At 36.7% G+C, this 21,966-nt stretch overlaps 4 protein-coding genes across 7 annotated transcripts; 1 reads left to right on the top strand and 3 right to left on the bottom strand.

Annotated features, from left to right (window-relative positions):
• The first annotated feature begins 255 nt into the window (after nucleotides 1-255).
• On the top strand, nucleotides 256-6,320 carry LOC105176161 (uncharacterized). 4 transcript variants are annotated; one of them, XR_002288221.2, is made up of 6 exons: nucleotides 256-397; nucleotides 1,721-3,217; nucleotides 4,046-4,395; nucleotides 5,607-5,697; nucleotides 5,795-5,844; nucleotides 5,992-6,320. XR_002288221.2 is itself a non-coding variant. In XM_020698626.2 (2 exons), the coding sequence occupies exon 2, from the start codon at nucleotides 1,764-1,766 to the stop codon at nucleotides 3,141-3,143; it is 1,380 nt and encodes a 459-aa protein (XP_020554285.1). In that variant the 5' UTR covers nucleotides 256-397; nucleotides 1,721-1,763; the 3' UTR covers nucleotides 3,144-3,493. The 4 variants fall into 4 exon arrangements, 1 of the variants encoding a protein (XP_020554285.1); XR_016063714.1 differs by lacking the exon at nucleotides 5,795-5,844; XR_002288222.2 differs by lacking the exons at nucleotides 5,607-5,697; nucleotides 5,795-5,844.
• Nucleotides 6,321-6,798: 478 nt separating this feature from the next.
• On the bottom strand, nucleotides 6,799-8,904 carry LOC105176162 (uncharacterized). Its single transcript, XM_011098885.3, has 5 exons — nucleotides 8,579-8,904; nucleotides 8,390-8,493; nucleotides 8,119-8,290; nucleotides 7,572-7,697; nucleotides 6,799-7,353 (listed from the first exon to the last, which is right to left on the bottom strand). Exons 1-5 carry the CDS (start codon nucleotides 8,762-8,764, stop codon nucleotides 7,033-7,035), a joined length of 909 nt encoding a protein of 302 aa, XP_011097187.1. The 5' UTR covers nucleotides 8,765-8,904; the 3' UTR covers nucleotides 6,799-7,032.
• A 2,192-nt stretch (nucleotides 8,905-11,096) lies between these two features.
• LOC105176163 (ubiquitin receptor RAD23c) lies at nucleotides 11,097-17,308 on the bottom strand. The gene is made up of 12 exons (XM_011098886.3): nucleotides 17,085-17,308; nucleotides 15,217-15,378; nucleotides 14,934-14,987; nucleotides 14,127-14,203; nucleotides 13,983-14,033; nucleotides 13,695-13,869; nucleotides 13,379-13,519; nucleotides 13,209-13,274; nucleotides 13,056-13,103; nucleotides 12,871-12,977; nucleotides 12,460-12,538; nucleotides 11,097-11,382 (listed from the first exon to the last, which is right to left on the bottom strand). Exons 1-12 carry the CDS (start codon nucleotides 17,148-17,150, stop codon nucleotides 11,266-11,268), a joined length of 1,143 nt encoding a protein of 380 aa, XP_011097188.1. The 5' UTR covers nucleotides 17,151-17,308; the 3' UTR covers nucleotides 11,097-11,265.
• A 935-nt stretch (nucleotides 17,309-18,243) lies between these two features.
• Nucleotides 18,244-21,609, bottom strand: LOC105176164 (putative pectinesterase/pectinesterase inhibitor 51). Its single transcript, XM_011098887.3, has 2 exons — nucleotides 20,267-21,609; nucleotides 18,244-19,042 (listed from the first exon to the last, which is right to left on the bottom strand). The coding sequence occupies exons 1-2, from the start codon at nucleotides 21,318-21,320 to the stop codon at nucleotides 18,357-18,359; spliced, it is 1,740 nt and encodes a 579-aa protein (XP_011097189.1). The 5' UTR covers nucleotides 21,321-21,609; the 3' UTR covers nucleotides 18,244-18,356.
• Between the last annotated feature and the right edge of the window lie 357 nt (nucleotides 21,610-21,966).

The raw sequence follows: 21,966 nt of genomic DNA, 5'->3' as shown, positions 1-21,966 counted from the left end.
AACACCTTATTCAGGTGTTTTAAACTGTTTTAATATAAATACATACATATATATATACACATACATATACATAAATATATATATAAAAAATAATTTGACAATTAGTAGTAATTTTTGTCTTTCAAAACACTACATTTAACACACAATACTTATTTTAAATTATCTTTAAAAATAAATCCAAACATATATATTATCTATATCACACTTATTTATCTTCAAAAATCGAATCCAAACGCTGTATCCATCTCTTTCTCTCTCTTTTTCTCGTTTCTTCTTCCTTTTTTTCTCTTCTTTCTCTATCTCCATTCTCCTCTCTCATTTCTTCCCCAAACCCAACTCTTAAAACCCCTAGCCCCAAATTCACGGCAACAAGGACGGCGACGAGTACGGCTTCCAGGTAATCCTTCGTTCTCTGTTAACTGCTTATGAGATGACTGGTATTTGATTTAAGCTAGGATTAGTTCTGTTGTTGCAAGTTTGTTGCTATTGAAATAAAACTAAATTTGTAAGGTTTACGGCTGTCTGCTGCCGTATGTTGATGTCTAAGCTGAGTTTTATTGGATTGTGGAAGAAGAACACAGCTGCATTTTACTTATTCTTCTTTTTCTTGGGTTTGGGTGTGTTTTTAGTGTGGGTGGGTTAATCGTATTAGATTGGTTTGTTGGGATTTCTTTGTAGTGCAATTTCAGAGACAGGATTCTACTGAATGTTTAGTGGCTTTGAGTTATTTCTTTCATTTTGTTGCCAAGAGATTCTACTGAATGAGATTAAACTTTTAGGATATTACTGGCAAATACTTATTTGGGCAGCTTGGAGATGGAGCATGGAAATGATAACTTAATACCCTCCCATTTATATTGTAATTAATTGTAATAAGTTCTTATTGTAATACCCAAATGCTGTTGTTTCCAAGAAAAACAAAGTAGACGCAGAGTATATTTTTTACTGCATTTTTGCAGCATATTGGCTAGTCTGCTGCTAACTAAATTGGTTAAATTTATTTAGAGTTTGAGATTGAATTGTTGAATGTTGAGTTGTAGTGTCATGGACACTTGGAACCTCATAAACATCATCTCAAAACTTAGAATTTGGTCCTCTAGAGTTTTAATATTTTATATTTTATATTTTATATATTTTATATTCAATTTCATGTACTCATATATATTCATTACTCAAGAAATTATAGAATGTTATAGATTACTTATATGTATAATTTGCAAATTTTACAGTGTGTATATATGTTGAATGTAATATTTTAAAATTGTATCGAATAATTTATATTTAAAAGTTGTTCAATATATATAACAAGATAAGCAAAAATTGTTTAAAAAATTAAATTTACAACGTCTATATAAATTCTTTACAAATTATAAAAATCATAAATGTTGGGTAATATTTACTTTAAATTAAATTTTCATAATAATTCAAATTATGTTTTGGGAGAGTGATTGTAATAAACATACTTTAGGGGTGTAAATTATAACGGCATTTAAGTCATAAAAGATTTGATCTATATCATGAGGGAGTAGTTTGTTATATTTTATTGTTTAAGGGGGAAAATGCATTTTATGCATAGTTTATTAGTTTAGGGGTGCAAAATGTGTTTAACCCTTAATGTATATTTGGAACTCGTTATTGTTTTGGGACTGCTTGATTCAGTGTGTAAAAGCAATTCTGATGTATTCTTGTGCGGTTTCCGTGATAATTTGAACTTTGTCAGCTACCTTAAAGCCCTCAAAGCTACAGTTGGAATCTGATTGCTTATGTTTCGAAAATCTTCTGTTGCCATTACCAACGCCGGAATCTTCACATTTGTCAAAACCCTATCCACTGGGAACAGTTTCATTCAGGGCATTGAAGGGATTAGCAATGCGAGAGGCTTGCCTAATGATGACTACTTTGCCACGATTCACCACATATCGAACATCGTGCGGAAAGATACTTACATGGAGCGAACGCTCAACAAGATGCGCATATCAAATATTGTCAATTCAGAGCTAGTTTATCGCATCCTGCGCAGTTGCTGCAATCATGGGATCGAATCCTTTCGCTTCTTCAATTGGGCCCGATCGCACCACCCAAATTACGATCCCACCACCCTAGAGTTCGAAGAGCTCCTCAAAATCCTAGCTCGAACTGGCCATTGGCAAACCATGTGGAAGGTGGCACAGAATATGAAAACACAGAATTTCTCTATTTCTCCAGCTGTTGTCTCATTCGTTATCGAGCAATATGCTAAGCATGGTCTTATTGATCAAGCTGTTGACCTCTTTAACGGGCTCAAAAACTTTGGCTGTCCGCAAACGACTGAAGTGTACAATTCCTTGCTTTTTGCTCTCTGTGAGGTGAAGAATTTCCAGGGGGCATATGCGTTGATACGGAGAATGATTAGGAAAGGGAGTGTTCCTGATAAGAGGACTTATTCGATTCTTGTTAATGCATGGTGCTCTGCAGGGAAGATGAGGGAGGCACAAGAGTTCTTGGAGGAGATGAGTAAAAAAGGATTTAATCCGCCTGTGCGTGGTCGTGATTTACTGATTGATGGTTTGCTGAATGCAGGGTATCTTGAGTCAGCTAAAGGGTTGGTGAGGAAAATGACCAAGGGTGGGTTTGTCCCAGATGTGGGCACATTCAATTGTTTGGCTGAAGCTTTGTGGAAGTGTGGTGAGATTCACTTCTGCATAGATCTTTTCCATGATGTCTGTGGATTGGGGTTTTGTCCTGACATGGACACATATAAGGTTATGATAACTATGACATCCAAAATTGGGAAAGTTGATGAGGCTTTTAGGATACTTCACAGGTCCGTTGAGGATGGGCTTCGTCCATTTCCCAGTTTATATGCTCCAATCATAAAAGCTCTTTGTCGGAGAGGCCAATTTGATGATGCATTCAGTTTTTTTGCTGACATGAAGGTGAAGGGACATCCACCAAACCGACCTGTGTATACCATGCTGATAAAGATGTGTGGGCGTGGAGGTAGGTTCGTTGAGGCTGCCAATTATTTGGTGGAGATGACTGAGTTAAATTTGTTACCTATGTCACAAAGCTTTGATATGGTTGCTGATGGCTTAAAGAACTGCGGGAAACATGATCTAGCTAAAAGAATAGAGCAGTTAGAGATATCTCTGTGGGGTAATTGATTCAGAGCACCTCTTTGGTGTATTTGATTCATCAACTCTTTGTTCAACATTGTTAGAGGCCTCATGCTTGTAAGGTGATTTCAATATGCTTACGATTCTTTGCACGCATCGAAGCTTTCAAAGATGTTACTTGCGTTTACCATGTTCAGGCTTTCGCAATAGTTTTTGTCACTAAACAACTTGGAGATTTAGGTAGATTGGTCACTGCATTTTATCAATTATTCTTTTTACTTTGGATTGGCTGCTTGTGCTTGTATACAGATTGTTTGGATTTGAATTTCTGTTTCATATATGACCCTGTTTGTGGGACTGAAAATCCCTGCAAGCTAAGATATAAGTTGCTCATTAAATTCTGAATTTATAAATTGCCTTGTGAGCATTTGCCAGATATTCTAATTAATCCACGATCGCTGTATTATGAATATTAATTAATGCATCAGTCTTGTTAAGGGCGCACACATTGTTCTGCTGCTGTATGTACATGCTTGGGTTTTCGAATGTCTAACTTTTGATTGTATCAATTCTTTAATATAATGTAAAGTCTAAATTCAGGTTGTAATTGGTTCTGTTTTTCCTGAAAAACTTTTTTGGCTAACAAATTAAAGACCCACCCTTACATTCTTATTTTGTTCAAAATACTAATGGGTATAAATGGAGACTGCGTCGTGCTTCAATTTTGGTACACGTTATGCGCCATGGCTCCAGGGCTCTTTACACCATGTTGAGCCTTGTGCATTAACGAGAATAAGGAGCTCTCCATAGTGTATAATTTACATGTTTATATTTAATTTCTATTCTTTTTTAATTTTAACTTTGATGGGCTTATAGTATTATTTTTCTAGAAGAAATTATCATAGGTGTGAAATTTGTTTGATAAATGCCTCTCTTGCTGTCTTCTTTAGTGGACAGCATCAGATCTCTTTGCTCCTACAAAATTCCTAGTGGAATAGACAGGAAATGAAGCTAGGAAGCTAGATTGGCTAGCCTGTTAGGGCTAACACAGCGAGTAACTGAATCCTAGTCGGAAGGCAGGAACGGAACTGCAGCTAGAGCAAAGGCGCGGCTGTCTTCCTAGGCCCGGAAGCACCTAAAAGTGTAAGGGCCTAGGACATAGCTGAGAGTACGGTGCAGCTCCCCTACAGAGCTAGAGGTGAGAGTGAGTGACCCACGGGTGAGGGGCACGAACAAGGGGGCCTGAATAGGGAGCTAGCTGATGGTGGTTTTGCTGCTTCAACTCTTAGCTGAGTTCAAGGTAAGCTCTATTTATAATTTTTTTTTCCATATTGTCTATTTTTTCTTAATGAGTTATAATAGGTCATTTTTTGTAACATCTTCCTGTAAAAGTTGGGTGTTTTCCTTTAGTTTTCATCCTCTAACATTTATTTTCAGTTTATTTATGTGCTCTACTCGTTTCCTTTACTTTTGCTGATTCATTGTTGTGTAATCTTTTCTTAGGATGCATGAACCAATAGGACTATGTCAGTTTGTAGTATTTTAATACTTGGAGGATTCTTCTAGTGAATTAGGTTGTAATTTTCTCAATCTACTCACTTCTACCCTTTTTTATTAGACTGTAAATTAGAAGTATTTGGAATTCACTGAGTTCCATGAATGCAAGTATATAGTCAACATATAGCAATGGGTGAGTAGATGGACAAATCTTGTCCACATCATATATTTATTATTTTCTCCCAGTTATTTTCTAAAATGAAGATCTTAATATATAACAAAATTATAAGTTATTTTATTTTCTTTCAGTTATTGATTGCAATCTATACATGCTATCTACATATGAAAATCATTTGTTACTATCGTGGAGTCCTCCTTAGGCATCAGGTTTTATACTAAAATTTGTACCAATGGGTATATATGAAATTCTTGGGGTGTTCTCCGTGTTGGTTTTTTAAGTTTAATCACTGTATCCAACTGTTTTAGGTAATGTAGACTTAATTCGTTTGTCATTAGTTACTGCCCTGTTGTACTAGACGTCATAACGTTATTTCAGTTTAACCACGTGCTCTTTATGGCGGCAACTTGGCAAGCAAGGCCTTGTTGCTGATGAGTCAAGTCACGAGGAAGATGAGAAATATTTAATGGCATGGGCATATGATCACCACTCTTTGTAATCCAATGTTAATATAACTGTGGATACCTGTATAAACCTCCTGCTGCATTAGCTTTCTTGTAGCTGCATTGATGTATGTTTGTTCTTGGCTTTTGTAAATAAGGGTTTATACCCTTCCTGTTTCTAATTGTGGGTTGTAAGGCTGCACATCCCCTGCTTCTTTGTGCTCTAGAAATCTTGTGGTAGCATCATTCTGTATAGGTTTCATAGCTAAGATGCTGGTTTAGTTACTAGTATAACGTATTCTTTCACCATTTTTATTTTCTATTTTCCTTTTTTGTTTTCTATCTGTGGTTAGTTCTGAATGTTATGAGTGTCGTTTGGTTTGAAATGAATAGGCTGAACCAGAAACACATGAAGTTTATGCCCAGATCATTTTACATCCAGAACCAAGAACTTCCCCACACTCTTTACGAGGCTTAGCTGAAGGTATTGAGGGATTTAAAGAACCAAATGATTGAAAAGTTTATGAAGAAATTAGCATTCTTATAGCTTGATGGTGACGCAATTATTTCCTCTGCTGTAGCCGGCGCTAGGGATTTCCATGAGGGTTACATGGTATTTTAAACTTTTGAGGTATCTAGCTCCTCTATTAAAATTACCACCGATAGTAACTTGATGATAATTTCTTGAAGCCAACCCCTCACTTGATTTACAATTTCTAATTACATTTGATTATTGATTCAATCCAACCATTTTGTATGCTTTTATCCAAATTAACAGCATTGGAACCAATTGTCCGGGAGTGGAGCTAATGCTGGACAATGATGTTGATCTGGTTGATGTCACTGAAATTTTGGTGGGGAAAGATAATGTGGGGTTATTGTGAAAGAGCTAGAGACTTGATTTTTACATTATGACTATCAATGTCAATGTTTTTTGTTGGTTTTAAATGGTTTTGGACTCAGCTGCATTAAATTGGGCTGTTAATCCATCATCTGGAGAAAACGGACACTGGCTCTGTTTACTTTATATTATGATGTGTATTGAAACCTTCACTTTTCTTTTGAGGACTGCCGTATGAATAATAGAACTACTAGTTGATACTTGAAGTTAGATGAAATGCTTATATCCATGTTGTCATAACAGCGACAAAATTACAAATACGTTTTATGGAAATGGTACTAATTAATAGGAAACCCACGAGCTATGATCTTATTGAGAATGGAGAAAGCATCTGTGACGTTTTTTTGTTTTTCATTTTGGTAGTACTTGCATCCTCATCTAGCTACAGAATACAAATGCTGTTGGAGTATCATAGTTGAGATATCTTTGAGGCCACTGGTCATTTCCGGCTCAAACAGTTCCCTTTGTGGAATGGAGATTGTAACATTAGCTACTTTTGAAACTAATTTTGATTTGAATCTACTGTCAGATTGTGAGGTCTATCTCAATTATGCATCCTCTTCAACCATTGTGAATCCAATCATTTATGAATCGGAATTTCACGATGCTTTACAGGCATCCTAGCATAAATGGTTGATAGCCGATATTTTATTGTAATTAATTGAAACTATTCTTGTAAGAACTGATCTTAAACGATGATGCAAGTATGGGAATTCTCTGAATCATCTAAATCTTGCGTCTTGCAATTTCTTTATGTCTTTTATATTCTTCTATATACGTTAACAATCTATCGAAAAAGATCCCTAACATTTACACCCCCCCTTTTCCAAGACGCGTGGCTCCTTTATTTGTTCTAATACTACAGATGGAAATTCTACATAAGCGTCTATTATTTCCTTCTTTTTCCTAATTCCATCATCACTCCCATGCACAATCACTCTGCTGAAGATGGAAACCACTGTCATCATCTGAATCATCGTTCCATGATTCAAGTTTAGATAGCTTTACCGCCGCTCTTGCTGCAGCAGCAGCATAAGCCGCTGATTCAAATGCATCTTCAGCTGCAGCAGCGACGTCTCTGTAAGCCTGCCTTCCCTTTACCGACTCTGGACATGTCTCACGGCCTATAGTTGCTTCATGCCAATCCTTGTGTAGGGGAGTGATCTCAGTTTTACGGCCATTGAAGGCGTGGCTTCTGTTTGATGCATGCATCTGCAACTGTTCAACCTCGCTCTCTTCCTGCAAGTTGTGGAAAGCCATAGCTTTAGAATACTAGGAAAAATTCGAATCACATGACAAGTGTGTTATATTTATTATATGATTGGTACACAATTTGTGTAGAGTGACCAGTCACACGATTAGTACAATGACACATGATATATGACTGGTTCAATTCGATAAATACTTTTCATGAGACATGGTATGTGAAAGATGATTCTTGTTTTGAACTTTTGTACCTTTTCGGAGGGTATGAAAGCTGCATGGTCTAGTTGGAGAGTGATCCCATTATGTTTAGCAAGTTGCTTTAGCAAATTCCATCTGCTTTCCAAGCTTGCTTGCCGTGTCGAGAGTCTTTGTATAATCTGAAGAGACAACCCACAGTAGGATTACATGAACAAAGCAAATCTTTCACTAGCAGAAATAACTTAGAGAGTGTTTGGGTGAGCTTAACTTTTTCAAATCGATGTTAATTTGAGAGGTCATAAGTAAATTTTTTTAAAAAAAGAAACTTATAATCCAAAAAACAAGATGTTAGAAAAAGTATGAAATTCTCATCTTATTTTTAAAATGTTAACAGACTCCTATAATTTTGATCATATTAATCTCAAAATTGTCAATATATTAACATTTTTTAAGTTCCGCAATTCTATTTTATTCAAACACTTGACGAACTTACTCTCAAAAATAAGTTTTAACGTATTATAAGCTATATAAACATGTTATAAGATATATGAACTTATAAGGTGTTTTACTTAAGATCTTCGTAGGCAAAAAATAAGGCACCTTAGGAGACACTCCGCAGTTGTTTCTTAATTCCACGGCACTCATAGCAAAATCTTTTCCAAATTTGGATGTGAAAAAAGCACGAATCTCTTGCAGCTCTGGGAACTCTCCGCATCTTGAAGCTGCAAAGATCAAGCTTGATATTACCTCCTTGAGCTCATCAGGACATTCCCTGTACGAGAATATTGTTCGTCACTAGAGATATGACAACAATTTTGATCTTGTCACGTTATAATTACTAGTGATGGAAAATTGTGCATAAAATTGCAACCTGCTGTTCTTGATCATCTCAGTCCTTTCTCCCAGGATATGGCAGTAGTTTCCTACCAGAACAAAAGCATCCAACATATGTTCTTCCTTGATCACATGCTCAACCTATCGACAAGATTCAAATCAAGTTCCAAAACAAAATTAGACGCCATGAAGACAATTCAGGGGTCGGTTCTCAGCTCCAACTTACACGGAGGAGGGCATGTTCTTGCCGGCCTAGCTGCAGTAGCTGGACTACGTCGGACTGTGCTTGGGAGCACCTCACACTGTAAATGTTCTTGAGAATGGAGATCCTAGAGATGGCGAGACTTGTCAGCGTCTTCAACTTTTCAGTCTTTGAGCTTCTGTGGAGCAGATAATTGAGTTTCTTGCCCATGTTTTGCCTCTACAGCTGCTCAAACCAGTCGAAACAGCTCGCCGGATTTCTGCAACCTTCACACACAACTCTTTCTATATATATATATATACTATGAGGTTTGAATTGGTATTCGTAATATTTAGAGGGCGTGTGCCGAAAGTCGTTCTAAAACATCGTAAAAGATGTCGTACCTACACATTTGAATAAAATAAGATTGTAAAACTTATAAAACGTTAATAATAATAATTTTATAATTAATATAAACCTTGACCGAAATAATTTTATAAAATACTTTTCAACATCTTATTAAAATACGTTATAAAATATTTTAAAAAATTTATAAACTCGTCTGAATGTGGGTTTCAGGGCGAAAAATCAATAGGGACTTGTTAAGGTCTAGTAGTCAAAGATGTGGTTGCACATGTCTCCTTGTGGTCGGATTTTACCTTTGGATTAGCTCTACGGATGTCTGCCTTTGCCTCTTTGCTCGGTCTCCTCAAATGACATCCAGAAGCTTGACTCAGTCTCTCCACCTACGATTTCTCTTGAATCTTCGAAATGAGCAACCCCTTGGAAATTTTTAGGGTAAATTATGCTAATATCTTCTGGAATTAGGTTTAATTATATAAATATTTCATATTATTTGTAAAATTATAAATACGTGTCTTATTTACGGACAAAATTTTATAAATACACTTCCTGATTTGAATTATGCCGACACCCTCTTAGAAACATACTGATAATTTTACAAAGAACATAAAGTATTTGTATAATTAGATTATTAGACTTACCTTATAAAGTGTCGACGTAATTACCTAGAACACTTTGTTTGGTTTTATTTTTGGCTTATCCTTGAGATACGCCAAAATACACTCAATGTTTGTCTGCTTTTACACTTTATCTGTGCATATATTTGGTCTTGGGCATTCTATACTCGCGCGCACACACACACACACACACACACACACACACACACATATATATATATATATATCTATGATACAAAATAGATATGATTTGACATTAAACGTGATTTTTATATCTAAAAAACACAATATTAAATACATAATATCTATACATGTATAAATATACATAAGAAGACATGATTTAATAATAAACAGTGACTTTTATCTTCCAAAATACAACATCAAATTTTAAATTACTTTAGAAAAAAAATCAAAACAAATATTTTTATGGGTGTAGTCAAGAAACTGGAAAAATGATGACCATTTGAAGTGGACATCTGTTTGTTAGGAGGCTTTTATGTATGTTTTGTTGGCCTTGATTTTTGTGTATGAAATGGGAGATCTGAATTATGAGGGTCGGAATTTCAAATTTCTTATAACAATTTGTTTTAGTATATTTAGATAATTATGTAAGAGATTCCTTACAACAAATCTTCTGTGATAATTTCGTATTACAAATCTTTTATTGGTTACTTTTTTTGGTGAAACACCAAATAAATGGTTATTGTTGCGATGCGGTTTTGTATTTTACTAGTTAATGATGTTCCAAAATGCTCATTATAACTTATACACATTAAAATATACAATAAAATCACATTGATTCGCTAAATACATTACACATTCCGCACTTTGTAAAGTTACAAGTTTGATGACAAAAACTCACATTAACACCCACTTAAGAGTATACTTGTATTTTATACAGAAAGTAAAGTATTTATGTATTTAACCCTAAATTTTCCATTTTTTTTATATTCTTTTTTACTGTACGAAACTTTTTTTTAAGAAAAGGTTCTTTCCACTTCTTCTTTTCCTTTCCTACTGAATTCAGCTAAAGCCTAAAACAAAATTACTTATTCTCTTCCTCTCATTGAACCAAACCAAGATTTGATTTCCTTCCATTAAACAAAATGAAGCAACCGATAAAGGGCCAAATAAAAAGAAAAAAAGAAAAAACCTCGAACGCAGCCTAAAGCAGAAATGACTTATTGTTGTGTCTGAAATGATGAATTCGAAGTTAGAGATATCAAATTCATTGTAACAAGCACCTTAAACTTGTTCTATGATTTCGTGTCGTTTAAGATTATTCAAATCCATATATTTTCACTTTAAAATAGAATAATTTTAGATGAATCTAATACAAAATCGAAGGATGCAAACTTACTAGGGCTCAGAACTTGGAACTGTAGAACTGATGGCGAACTATTTCAAGTTTTCAGGTATACTAAAAAAATTTAAGCAAGAGGGATAAAAACGAAAGGTGTCAGTAAAGACATTCTTAGCAGGTAAAATAATATTGCTGGAAATGGTTTAAACAACTTAAAACCCAGTGCAAACAGCAGTTTTTGTGCAACAGAAACTAAAAAAGAGCAAAAGGACAAAGGCCCTTAGGAAGAATTTAATTTTTTCGACATTCTACTTGTGTATCCAAATGATACAGTTCAAGGAAAGCCACTGTGAACGATAAATAAAAATTAATCCACGCGGCGATAAAAAAGGGTTTGTTAAACAAAGTAAACTGATGAGATCAAAGAAGCCCACTTAATTTAACTGGCTTCACTCATCAAACTCGTGCATATGATCTAAGAGGTAGTTTGCAGCCAGCTCTTCGTTCTTGTTGCATGCAAAGAACACTTCCAATACCAAAGCTCGATCAAACCCCATTGCTTCGAGCTGCAGGTCAAATCACAACATTCAATTACAGAAAAATTTCTGTATTCTTGAGTGGCTACATCCAAGATAAGATAAAGTCTATCCAAATAGAGACAGATGGGCAATGCCAGTGTGAGAAATATGGCATAAACGTACTCTACAGGTTGGGTAGTCAAGAATGCATTAAGCACAAGTCTGTACTCAATCTGATTAAAATAACTGCTCTATGATATATATATATATATATATGTATAAGAAAGATTGTACAAAAATGGATCAATCATGGAAGAACTTCATGGTGGCTGCTAAACCATCATAATTCAGGTTGATAGAATATGGGGGGAATATATAATGAGTTAATGACTTTCATAAGTCATGCAATACATCTAAGTATCTAACACCAGGGACATGGTGGCTGGTTAATGAAATCAGTCATGGAACCAAAAGATCTAGTCGATAACCAACCAATCAGAAAGCAAGTGCAAATACACCCGCCTTGGGATGTGAACCATCACATAGCAAGTGTAATAAAGAATTTTGCATAATGAACCAATGTTTTCTCTAGTCCTTCCCATATACCACCTCGTTCTTTTGTAAACCTAAATACCAGAAGGAATTCATGATGTGCACAGGAGACCCAACATATATATAAAATGTGGTTGAGGAGGCTCAAACACCCAAACTTTCAACGTCAAGGTTCCTGGACCAATCTCCAAAGCAATTAACTAAATATCATCAGGGCCTGTCTACACTTAACGAGATGACACACAGGAAATGCCCGCCGATAACTTCGTATTTCTCTTCTCAGCTGTGATTAGACATTGACTTCTCAAGGCATGCAATTTGTACTTCTATGTACTTGAGATGGACTATGGGAATTCACATGAAAATGTAGCATGCACATATTGGGGTGGTACACTTTTCCCTGGATCGGAATCCTCTTAATGAACCACTGAGGTCCAACAATCATAATATGATAAGTAAAATGTTATGATCCTATCAGGAGATGCAAGAAAATGGTAATGAGATCAATTACTGTTGGACTAAAATTAAAATTTTCTAAACAAATTGAGCCAGAACCGGGAAAGAAAAACTCACACGTTCGATTGCCTCCCTCTCCTCAGGTGTGACAGTCACAGCCTGTGGCATTGCTTCGGCGAGTTGACCTAGTATGTTCCTGAATATATTATTGTTACATTTGGTGGTCAGGACATCTAGAATGATCCAACTAGACGAAATAATATTGTTATTTCATTGAAAGATTTTGGGAACTAAAAGATTTCAACTCCAGAAAAAACAAACTTCTTAATGTTGGATTCAGCTCATATTGATTTCAAAACCTCTTGTAACCATTTTAAGTTATTTTTACAAAAATCACGATGAGCTTGAAATGCACTCTATGTTGCAGAATTTTCAAATCATTAGCTCTGAATCCTTCGCTTGAATTCAAATCCTTCAATCCAAATGCAACATAACAACATGTGTTATTGATTGAATCGAACTCCTTACCCTTCCCCTTCAACAGGTTCATTTATTAGGCGTAGGAAGTCTGCCTGATGTTCTTGAATCAATCGGACAAGTTGTGGATTTTGCTTTCCGAGTTCTTGAAGCATAGGCTGCAGACACAAAAATTGAAGCGATTATAAGGAAAAATTAATGCCTACATCATCAGATATAGCAAGTGAAACAAGTACCTGCAATATTTGAGGATTGGCCTGCACCATGGCTCGCAATGCTTGGAACTGAAGAATAAGAATATTAATAGTAAAAATAATATCAAGAAGAAAAGAAAGAATATCTAGTCATTATTTCTAACAGAAAACCATTCAAAAAAGCATCTCTTGTACCTGTTGACTATTGCGAAGAAAATCTAAGGTGCCAGCACTTGCATTTGAACCCATGTTTGGAAGACCCTGGTTCCAGAGGGAAAAAAAGGACCCCTTAAAGTAATCTGAATATTTCCCAACGAAATATTTCTTGTCTTTCTTAAGTGGTTGATACATCACAAAGAATATACCTGTGGAAAAAGATCCAAAGGATTCGCATTAGGACCACCGGCAGGGGCTGCTGCTTGTGTAGCCTGGGCTGGAGGATTCACAGGCTGTCCACCAGCAGGAGGTTGAACCACAGGATTGACTTCTGCTTGCTCTGGAATACCCTGAATTCAATTCTTCTCCATGGTTATAAGATGACTGAATCAATTGTGGATAAGTCGGGAGAAGTTTGTAGTTGCCCATAAAAAAACTTGCAGTTATATTCTTAACCTCTTGGTGACACAGAGAAAGAAATGGCAAAATCAGGGGAAATATCCAAGATTCTCAGGGTAGACTCACAGAGTAAAGGTATTCAACTGCTCTTTCTGGATTATTATATGCAGCCCTCAGTGCGCGAACAACTGTATCTCTGTCCCAACTTCCTCCACCCATATCAAGAATCTGTTGAACAGTAGCCTCCAAGTTATTTCCAGCAACAAGGTTTGATGCTGCTTGACCATACACATCCGTGGAGCTGTTGAAACAAAAACACATTAATTAACGAATGAAATGGTGGCCGCAGCAACTTTCCTGAAAAGTAAATAATCTATCTGTATCTCAGGTAATAAACACTTCAATTGAACTCACGAAGCAGGGGTAGGAGCAGGAACTGGAGCAGATTCAGGAGCTGATTGCAGACTGTAAATGCAAGCAATGAAAATTCTAATGAGTACTTAGTGGAGAAGAATTCTTATAATCACATAGCTCAAAAACCAGAACAAAACAACTCACGGAGCAACAGTTGGTGCAGGTGAAGGAGCTGCTGTTACGGGTTGTGTTGGCAGAGATGTATTACTCACAGGTTGGGACTAGAGAGGTGATTACACAAATCAATCAAAAGATGTCATATCATCAGAGTTTAAGATCATGACCTCATGTATAATCCATGAAATTTTGGACCAAATATACACAACAGATGTCACCACTCAAAATCCATGACCTATAATCTAAAAAGTATACAAACACAAGGGCCTCAGAATTCACAACTCACACAGACTCGTAATATTATGCATCTATCACAATCGTAATAATACTCCAAACTAATTTTGATCGACATTAGGGGCAAAGCTGGTACTGAAACTTCTGAAAACCAATTATGTTTTATGACCATTCCATGTAATCCTTTTGTTTTTTCTGAATTCTGTTTTTGTTTTCATCATTTGATCATCTTTTACAGGGTTGGGATGTCCCAGATTCTAAGATATTATTTTGTTAGACAGGTCATCTACAATGCAATTTATACAAGCAAAGATCTTCAAAATCAAGGATTTCCTCTGTCATCCACAGCCAACCCCAGGCCCATGGAAAAGAAAAAGGAAAGCAAACATATGCTCGCCTCAAGAGCTGGAATGTGTGGTTGGATGTGTGCCAACAACAACGTCAACTACATACTACATTAGTAAACCGAAAACAAGATATCTTGCTCAAAAGATAGCACGTGCCTGCATCTGTGAGCCCTGACTCATAAGCTAGACAACCAAAAGCATATTTCCAATTTCGCTAACCCAAAATGGCAAATGTATACATGCACGAGCTTACCGTACTCGATGCCACAGCAGATGCAGTTGCAGCTCCACTTGATGAAGCCTTATTCTACAAAATTTTCAAGACACAGTCAGCTGTAAGTTATTTATTTATTTTATTTTGAGTTACAATTTTTTGTGTGTTTGTGTTGTGTAAGTATATGCAAGCCCGGATTTTAGGAAAAAGGAAAGTTTTTATTGGGTGCACAAGTTTTGGAGGTACTAATGAGACAAACTACTTAACTGAAAGAAGAGTAATAGGGTTGGAGACGCTCCCCAGATTACAGTCAACAAGTTACCTTGGTCAGCATAATCACAACAAAACTGTTTTCAGCAACTTTGTTCTCTTCCAGTGTCGTCTCATCCTTGAGCACTTTGCCTTGATGGATAAGCATCTGTTGACCAGCTGGGTAAACATCAGAACCCTGAACTGTTTCAATATTCTTCTTCACATCTGCCACCTAATAATTAATAAAGAGAGGAAAAAATATTTGAAATATTTACATTTAAGGAAGTATAAAATCAATGAAAACCTCTATTAAAATTCATCAGTTTTGCAGATACTCATGGTCAAGAAGCAGGATTTGGTAAATTATATAAGACCATTTACTTAATAGAGTGGTCAAAACATTATGAAAATTATAAAGTAATCTAAGTCAAATCCAAACGGAATCTTCCATCACAACAAACGATCAATAAATGAACACAAGACCATTGCATGCCAGACCTCTAGTGTCATATTTGATTCGCAGTTCAAGTAGTTTTATAAAGAGTCAACCACTATTATATAAAATCTCAAACAAACATTGCCATGGAACTCAAATATTGTATAATACTTCCTCTCAAAATATTATCTAGAAAATAATTTCAAAAAGCAATATAGATCTTATCCAAGGAATCAGACCTACCTACAAAAACTAGGGTAAAATTCATTTCAGTCCCTGAAATTTGAGTTCAATTTCTTCAAAATAGTCCTTTCTATTTAATTCACTTCATATTAGTCACTTTAATGGGTGATTTTCCCATATTAACCTTATAAAATTTTGCCTTTTTATAGAAAATTATTTTTATTTCCCACTTTTCATTTTCAATTGCAATTTGGTCTCCTGCACATAAATTTTAAAAAATATAACTGCTTTTAATTGGAAGTATTTACAATTAGGCAATTATTTAAATAAAAAACTTGATCAATGCATATAAACATAACTTTTGCGAACTTAATGAACTTCTTGAAATTTTCAAATAATAATTAAAAAAACACTTGAAAAAGTTGGAGAGAAAAGTTTTAACTAAAAATTTTTTTCAAACAAAAAAGCTTTTGGAAAAATATACCCCATTCTTCAACATTTTAACTTATTCATTTTCTTATTCATGTTTTAATTTCAGAAGGTTTTCTTAATAATATTTTGCTATATTCTTTATTTAAACTTTTTTCTCTAACTTATTTATTCAAGTGCTCTTTTCTTTTAAACCCCCCCCCCCCCCCCACAAACACTGTTATTTTCTTAATGAAGAAACCCCCCCAACCCCCTCACTTCGTTTTTCATACAGGGCAGTGTTAGCTTAAAAATTGAGTCTGGACAATTCCGTTACTTTCATACGCAATTACAAGATAATTCAACATCATGAGTCCTGGGGCATAAACCTGAACCCAACCAAAGAACAGCACCACTATTCCCCCACATCTAACTTGAACTTTTTCATTACTTATAAGTGTCTATGAAAGTAAGACAAATCTTGGACCACCTACAAATAGGAAAGCATTCTACTGATGATACCACTAAGTACCGCACTGTTTGAGATGCACATTTTCCATTATAAAAAAAATACATAAATTAGATTTAAGGAGTGGAAATATATCGTTTATACCAATAATTCACTGAAACAAGCGAATCCCAAGGGAAAGAATAGGAGCTCAACTCTAAGAAGCAAAGCATAATAATGACTCGAATGACTATACGAATTACAAAAAGAAAAAAAAAAACCCAATCAACAGCCCTCAAATCAATCCCAAAACCGCAAAGGAATATTATAACTTTAAAACCCTAATTACAGTTCAATCCCACTACAGGCAAAATTAATCGATATTAAAAAACACACAAACACACCGGTAAATTACGTAATTCGCATATGCGCAGAACGAAATAAAGGGGAGGGGAGTTCATACGGTGTCCTCCGGTTTCACTTCGATCTCGAAGTGCGAGCCCTTCAGGGTCTTCACAAAAATCTTCATCTTCGTTCGGACTTTAGCTTTTTTCTTTGTCGGTATGCACCGAGAAAGAAGGCGTCTCCGATCCCTTGCCGCCGCCGGCGATATATTTGTGTGTATAAATTTTAGAGAGAGGAAAAAGGGAAGGGAAAATATCAAAGTAAAACGGTAGCTTTAAAGTCTGTCACAGTTTATATACATGGAAGGTGGAAATGATCGAGTAACAGAGCGTTCAATAACTGCACTATCGAAACCAATAAACGATGAACACGTAATGATGAGCTGGAGCGGCGCGCCTGATGTTTTTTGTATTTAGTACAATTCTAGAAAAAGGAAACCCAAACGATGCTGTCTACTACTATTTTTTTGCGGTTTTCTTGGTGTTTTTGGTTTTTTTTTTTAAAAAATAAATTAACAATTCACACACATGATGTATGAACAAATATAAAAATTTAAAATAAAAATATTAATATACATTAATTGATGTATTTAAATTACGTACTTTAGTCAATTTTAATACATAGCATTAAGTGAAATGCAAAAAAAAATTAAATATATGTACATATATTATCCAAATAAATATGTGGTTTGAGATATATAAATTTAAATATTTATGAATATATAAGTATAAATATTGTTAATAAAATCATACAATCTTTTCTTTTGTTTGCACTGAATTGTAATTAATGTGTATGACCCAAAAAAGAACAAAAGAGGCCAAGACCTATTGGAGATAGCCCAACAGCCCAAGGAGGATGAGAAGGAGGCCCCGTAAAGAACCTTTTGAACCAGAGGCCCGTACCCAACATCCTTGCACAAGGAAATAACCAGGATGACCTAAGACAAAGGAATGCCTTTGTAAAGTATCAACTCTCCAACGTTTGTAAAGTATTAGAAAAAATACAATTTTATCCCTAGTAGATCGTTGAATCTGAATGTAAGGTCACATTGCTCAGCTCATGACTCATGACCAGGCTCATACATATCTACTGCAGAGTTGGCAGGCAACAGCAGAATGGAGCAGAAGTAGCAAAACCTAAGCATTGTAAGAAGCAGGATCTTCAGCTGTATCAGGTACTAACATTCTTTGGTAAGTTTTTTGCGAGAAACCTTGTGATAACTTGGGACAATCACAACCTCAAATTTCTGCAATTATTTCTTTGGTAAAATTAATTGATGATTACAAGACTGCCTAATCTTTTCTATTACAATAGTCTTACTCTAGAGTGATCAGGACGATACTGGAATCCATTGATCGCCTTGGATGAAATTCTGAACCGAGTATGAATAAGCATGCTGAGCTGGAATCCGGCTGCTCCAGCTTACTCGGTTGGATGTATTGGATCCGGCCCCAGTGTTCTCGAATTCACCGTAATATAGGGTCTTCAATGCAAAATCACCACTCCAAGGCATCCATCCGCCTGGTGTAATAAGAGCCTCCAAGGTACAGTGAATGAACACCGTCCTAGAATACTCTTTCCATGGCCTACCGAGGAAATTCTTATGCACACTGGGTTTACTATAATACAAAGCCATGTATGTATCAGTGCCGTTAATCACACAGTTCTGAAAGACAAATCCTGTTGACTGGGCAGGATCTATTCTGCCATGGGCCGTCACAGCATTGTTTTCACCCTTTTCTGGTTTCAGCTGCCGGGGGGCAACAAGTATGAGACAGTCTTGGAAGAATGCAGCTGAATTTCCAAATATGAAATCAACATTGCCTTGGATTCGGCATGACTTGTAGTACTGACGTAGGCTGTGGGCGTAAAGGGTGTCTTGATTGCCAACAAATTCACAATTTTCTATCACAGAAAGATCGCTATCTGACCGGAAAGCAACTGCTTGATGTGCATCAGGGCCTGCCGTATTCTGGATAGTGAGACCGCTAGCCATAAATCCATCGCCGACAACACCTTTACAAGGAATGCAAATGTCAGACAACAGTGAATTAGGCACCGAAACGAAACTTCATCACAACCGTATATAATTAAATAGTGAAATAAGTAAACAGAAGGAAACATATACTAAGTAGCTCGCCGGACAATACAAGATATGTGTCAAGATTTTCATTGGCATAAATCACTTTGATTATGTGTAATGTCCTTCAAAAAGTAGTTACTAAAGCATATTGAATGAGAGTCCCACTCTTTTGCTCTCTCAACTGATAAAAAGACACATTGAAAACAGAGGGGAAGTATCTGTATGGTGGTGCCATATGTTCTTAACATGTGAAAAAGAGATGCTCAAGGCCAGCCAGCATTGTGACCACAAGACAAAGGTTTTGATGCATCAACAACACGATAAATTGCAGCCTCTTTAAAAATACAAGTACACCCTAAAGAAACACAAAGTATCCTTTACAAGAAAAGGATCCATAGACATTGGCTAGGTTCAGGTCGGATCCGATTGAGGATCTATTGACCATTACAGCTGTAGTTCAACCCTGTGTGGACGGACTGGATTATGCCACATGGCTCCCTACATCTTCGGACACACCGGCAACCTCTATATACCTCATATGGTTCTTTCATTTACTATACACATTACAAATCTTGAGCTCCAGTCTTTAAGCCCATCAATCTATTCCAACTCAAAACAATTTAGCGTTGGGTCATTTTAATTAGGGGTTATTCCAGCATACCCAACGATCTCCTAATTTCATGTCTGGATGCCAAGCAATCCAAATCAAGAGACCATGAGCATTCAAACCAATAATGTCATAGTTACTTGACCTTGTCAATATCAAATTTTATACAGAAATTAAAGTGTATTAAAAGAATTTGACATACTTGAAATGCCTCAATAACCTATCATCTGAGTCGAAATGTTTATTTCACACCAAAACCATGAATTCTTGCTCCATCCCTGATGACTTCACACAAGTTAGCAAATTCCCCCAGTTCATGTCATCGAGCTACAATCAAATTCCAGGCTTAAAATTTTAAACCTATCCAGTTCAAATGAGTATTATACATATATAGGAAACCAGCATATGGAGATAAATTACTTAGCAGAGGCCTGATTCCTTCCAGCAAAACCAATATGAAAAGATTTGATTAGCATATCTATTCAGTGAGTCTGATTCATGAAAAAGAGACTAATAGTTAGCATCAGAAAGCAACCAACAGTGAACTCACCTACTGTGGCGGAGTTGTAGGTGGACACACCCTGCTGGCCCACATTCATAGACCCTGTAATGATCGTTTTGCCCATGCCATCACCCAAGAACACCACATTCTTCTTCTCCAAGGGAACCCGAACCGTCTCCTCATAAACCCCGGCCTTGATATATATCACGAACCGACTACCCAACCCGGCATTATCTGGGGCAGCATTGACCGCCTGCTGCACTGTCTCGTAGTCGCATCCATCGCTGCCCTTGCACACCGTTGCGTCCGCCTTCAGCCCCAACGGCACGCTCCCCATTGATACGGTGGAGGGAGAGTCTGATACGGGTTCCCAGAATCCGTCGCGCTCCGTCTTGGGCGGGACCCAAGACCCAGTTTTCTCACCGAAGATATCATAATTTACCATCATTCCCAGCGCGTTGCTGCTGGACCCCAGTAATGAAGAGTAGAAGAAGGCCATCGTTTTGTCCACCAGTGACGTGTCGTTCACATACTTGAGCGCCGACCAACAGTCATACTGATACACCAGCGCCGCGCTCATCCAGGCACGCGCGTCCTTCATCTTTCCAAGCGGCAGAGCGTCGCCCACCAAATTCATCCGATACTCGGAGTAACGCAGCAACTCCAGGCAATTCTTCGCTGCATTGGAGCGGTTCTGATTAGCTGCTGACGCGTCCAGGATATCCTGAACCATCCCTCGACCCTTGTTAAGATTCTGCGACGAAACCCACAAGGCGGATTGGATTACTTCCACAACATTAGCATTCGAAGGCACATGGGCCGACTGGGACAACGAGGCTTGGCATGTGGAAGGGTCGCGTGAGGCCTTGCAGGCTTCCTTAATAATGTCATACCCAGTAGGTAGATTGTCGGTCTTGGTGGACTTGTGGTGGCGGGAGGCGGAGGAGATGGTAAAGAAGAGGAGAAGAGAGATGAGAACGAAAGAAAGAAGAGCAGCCATAGAAATGAGAATGAATTTCAATTTCTGAAATTGCTTGGGACTGTTCGTTGGAGGGGCCAAAATGGGTGGGAGTGGGGATTTTATAGGTTTTCTGTGCTGCATAATAAGGCCGGAATCAAGAACGTATGGGCAGAATTAGTTGTATGAATTAAGACGAAAAGAAAGTAATCCACTGAGACTCTTTTGCATAAGAAATCCTGAGTGATTCCACTGATTTTGGAAGGTAGTGATCTGGAAATGCAGTCACGGGTTGAATTCTTGAAGTGGGAGTCACGGGTTGAATTGTTGAAGTGGGAGTAGGGAGTGGAGGATGAGGGAATGAGCACTATAGGCACGGGGGAACAGAAAGTGGATGTGAGTGCCGATGTACTCTGGCGTCGGTGGGTGGGTGCTGGTAATGGAGATCTGGTACTGGTAATGTATGTGCCTGTGGGCCCCGGAAACATGGAATGTATACTCATGAGATGGAATCTCAATTCATTGAATTGTTGCACATTTAAATGAGTGTGTATAATTAAATAAAATTTTTAAAATATAATTTATATTTTTTAAAAATATGTTTTAATAGAAGAAATTAAAAATATTCAAATTGAAAATAAAAAGTTGTAAAGAATTTGTGGAAGTTGAAAATAGTGAGCAATGTGAAGGTTTAGAAGAGTGATTTGGTGTGTAGAAGAATGGGACAATTGAGTGGAAAGTTAATAGATAAATAAATTAATTAATTAAATTAGATATTAAAAATATATAA

This window comes from Sesamum indicum, linkage group LG13 (assembly GCF_026168435.1).
Source record: "Sesamum indicum cultivar Baizhima isolate 11 linkage group LG13, ASM2616843v1, whole genome shotgun sequence".
Classification (NCBI taxonomy): Eukaryota; Viridiplantae; Streptophyta; class Magnoliopsida; order Lamiales; family Pedaliaceae; genus Sesamum; species Sesamum indicum.
Note: the sequence above shows the minus strand (reverse complement) of the source record. Positions and strands in the feature narration are given on the sequence as shown.

What these genes read in the sequence shown, in the direction of transcription:
- LOC105176161 (XM_020698626.2), top strand. Translation starts at nt 1,764, where the DNA reads ATGTTTCGAAAATCTTCTGTTGCCATTACCAACGCCGGAATCTTCACA.
- LOC105176162 (XM_011098885.3), bottom strand. Translation starts at nt 8,764, where the DNA reads ATGGGCAAGAAACTCAATTATCTGCTCCACAGAAGCTCAAAGACTGAA. An exon ending in GAGATGATCAAGAACAGCAG is followed by an intron (nt 8,291 to 8,389) that starts GTTGCAATTTTA and finishes ATTCTCGTACAG; the next exon opens with GGAATGTCCTGATGAGCTCA. An exon ending in ACTGCGGAGTGTCTCCTAAG is followed by an intron (nt 7,698 to 8,118) that starts GTGCCTTATTTT and finishes TTGTCTCTTCAG; the next exon opens with ATTATACAAAGACTCTCGAC.
- LOC105176163 (XM_011098886.3), bottom strand. Translation starts at nt 17,150, where the DNA reads ATGAAGATTTTTGTGAAGACCCTGAAGGGCTCGCACTTCGAGATCGAA. An exon ending in CTGCTGTGGCATCGAGTACG is followed by an intron (nt 14,204 to 14,933) that starts GTAAGCTCGTGC and finishes TCACCTCTCTAG; the next exon opens with TCCCAACCTGTGAGTAATAC. An exon ending in AGAGGGAGGCAATCGAACGT is followed by an intron (nt 11,383 to 12,459) that starts GTGAGTTTTTCT and finishes TTTGACCTGCAG; the next exon opens with CTCGAAGCAATGGGGTTTGA.
- LOC105176164 (XM_011098887.3), bottom strand. Translation starts at nt 21,320, where the DNA reads ATGCAGCACAGAAAACCTATAAAATCCCCACTCCCACCCATTTTGGCC. An exon ending in CTACAACTCCGCCACAGTAG is followed by an intron (nt 19,043 to 20,266) that starts GTGAGTTCACTG and finishes TTCCTTGTAAAG; the next exon opens with GTGTTGTCGGCGATGGATTT.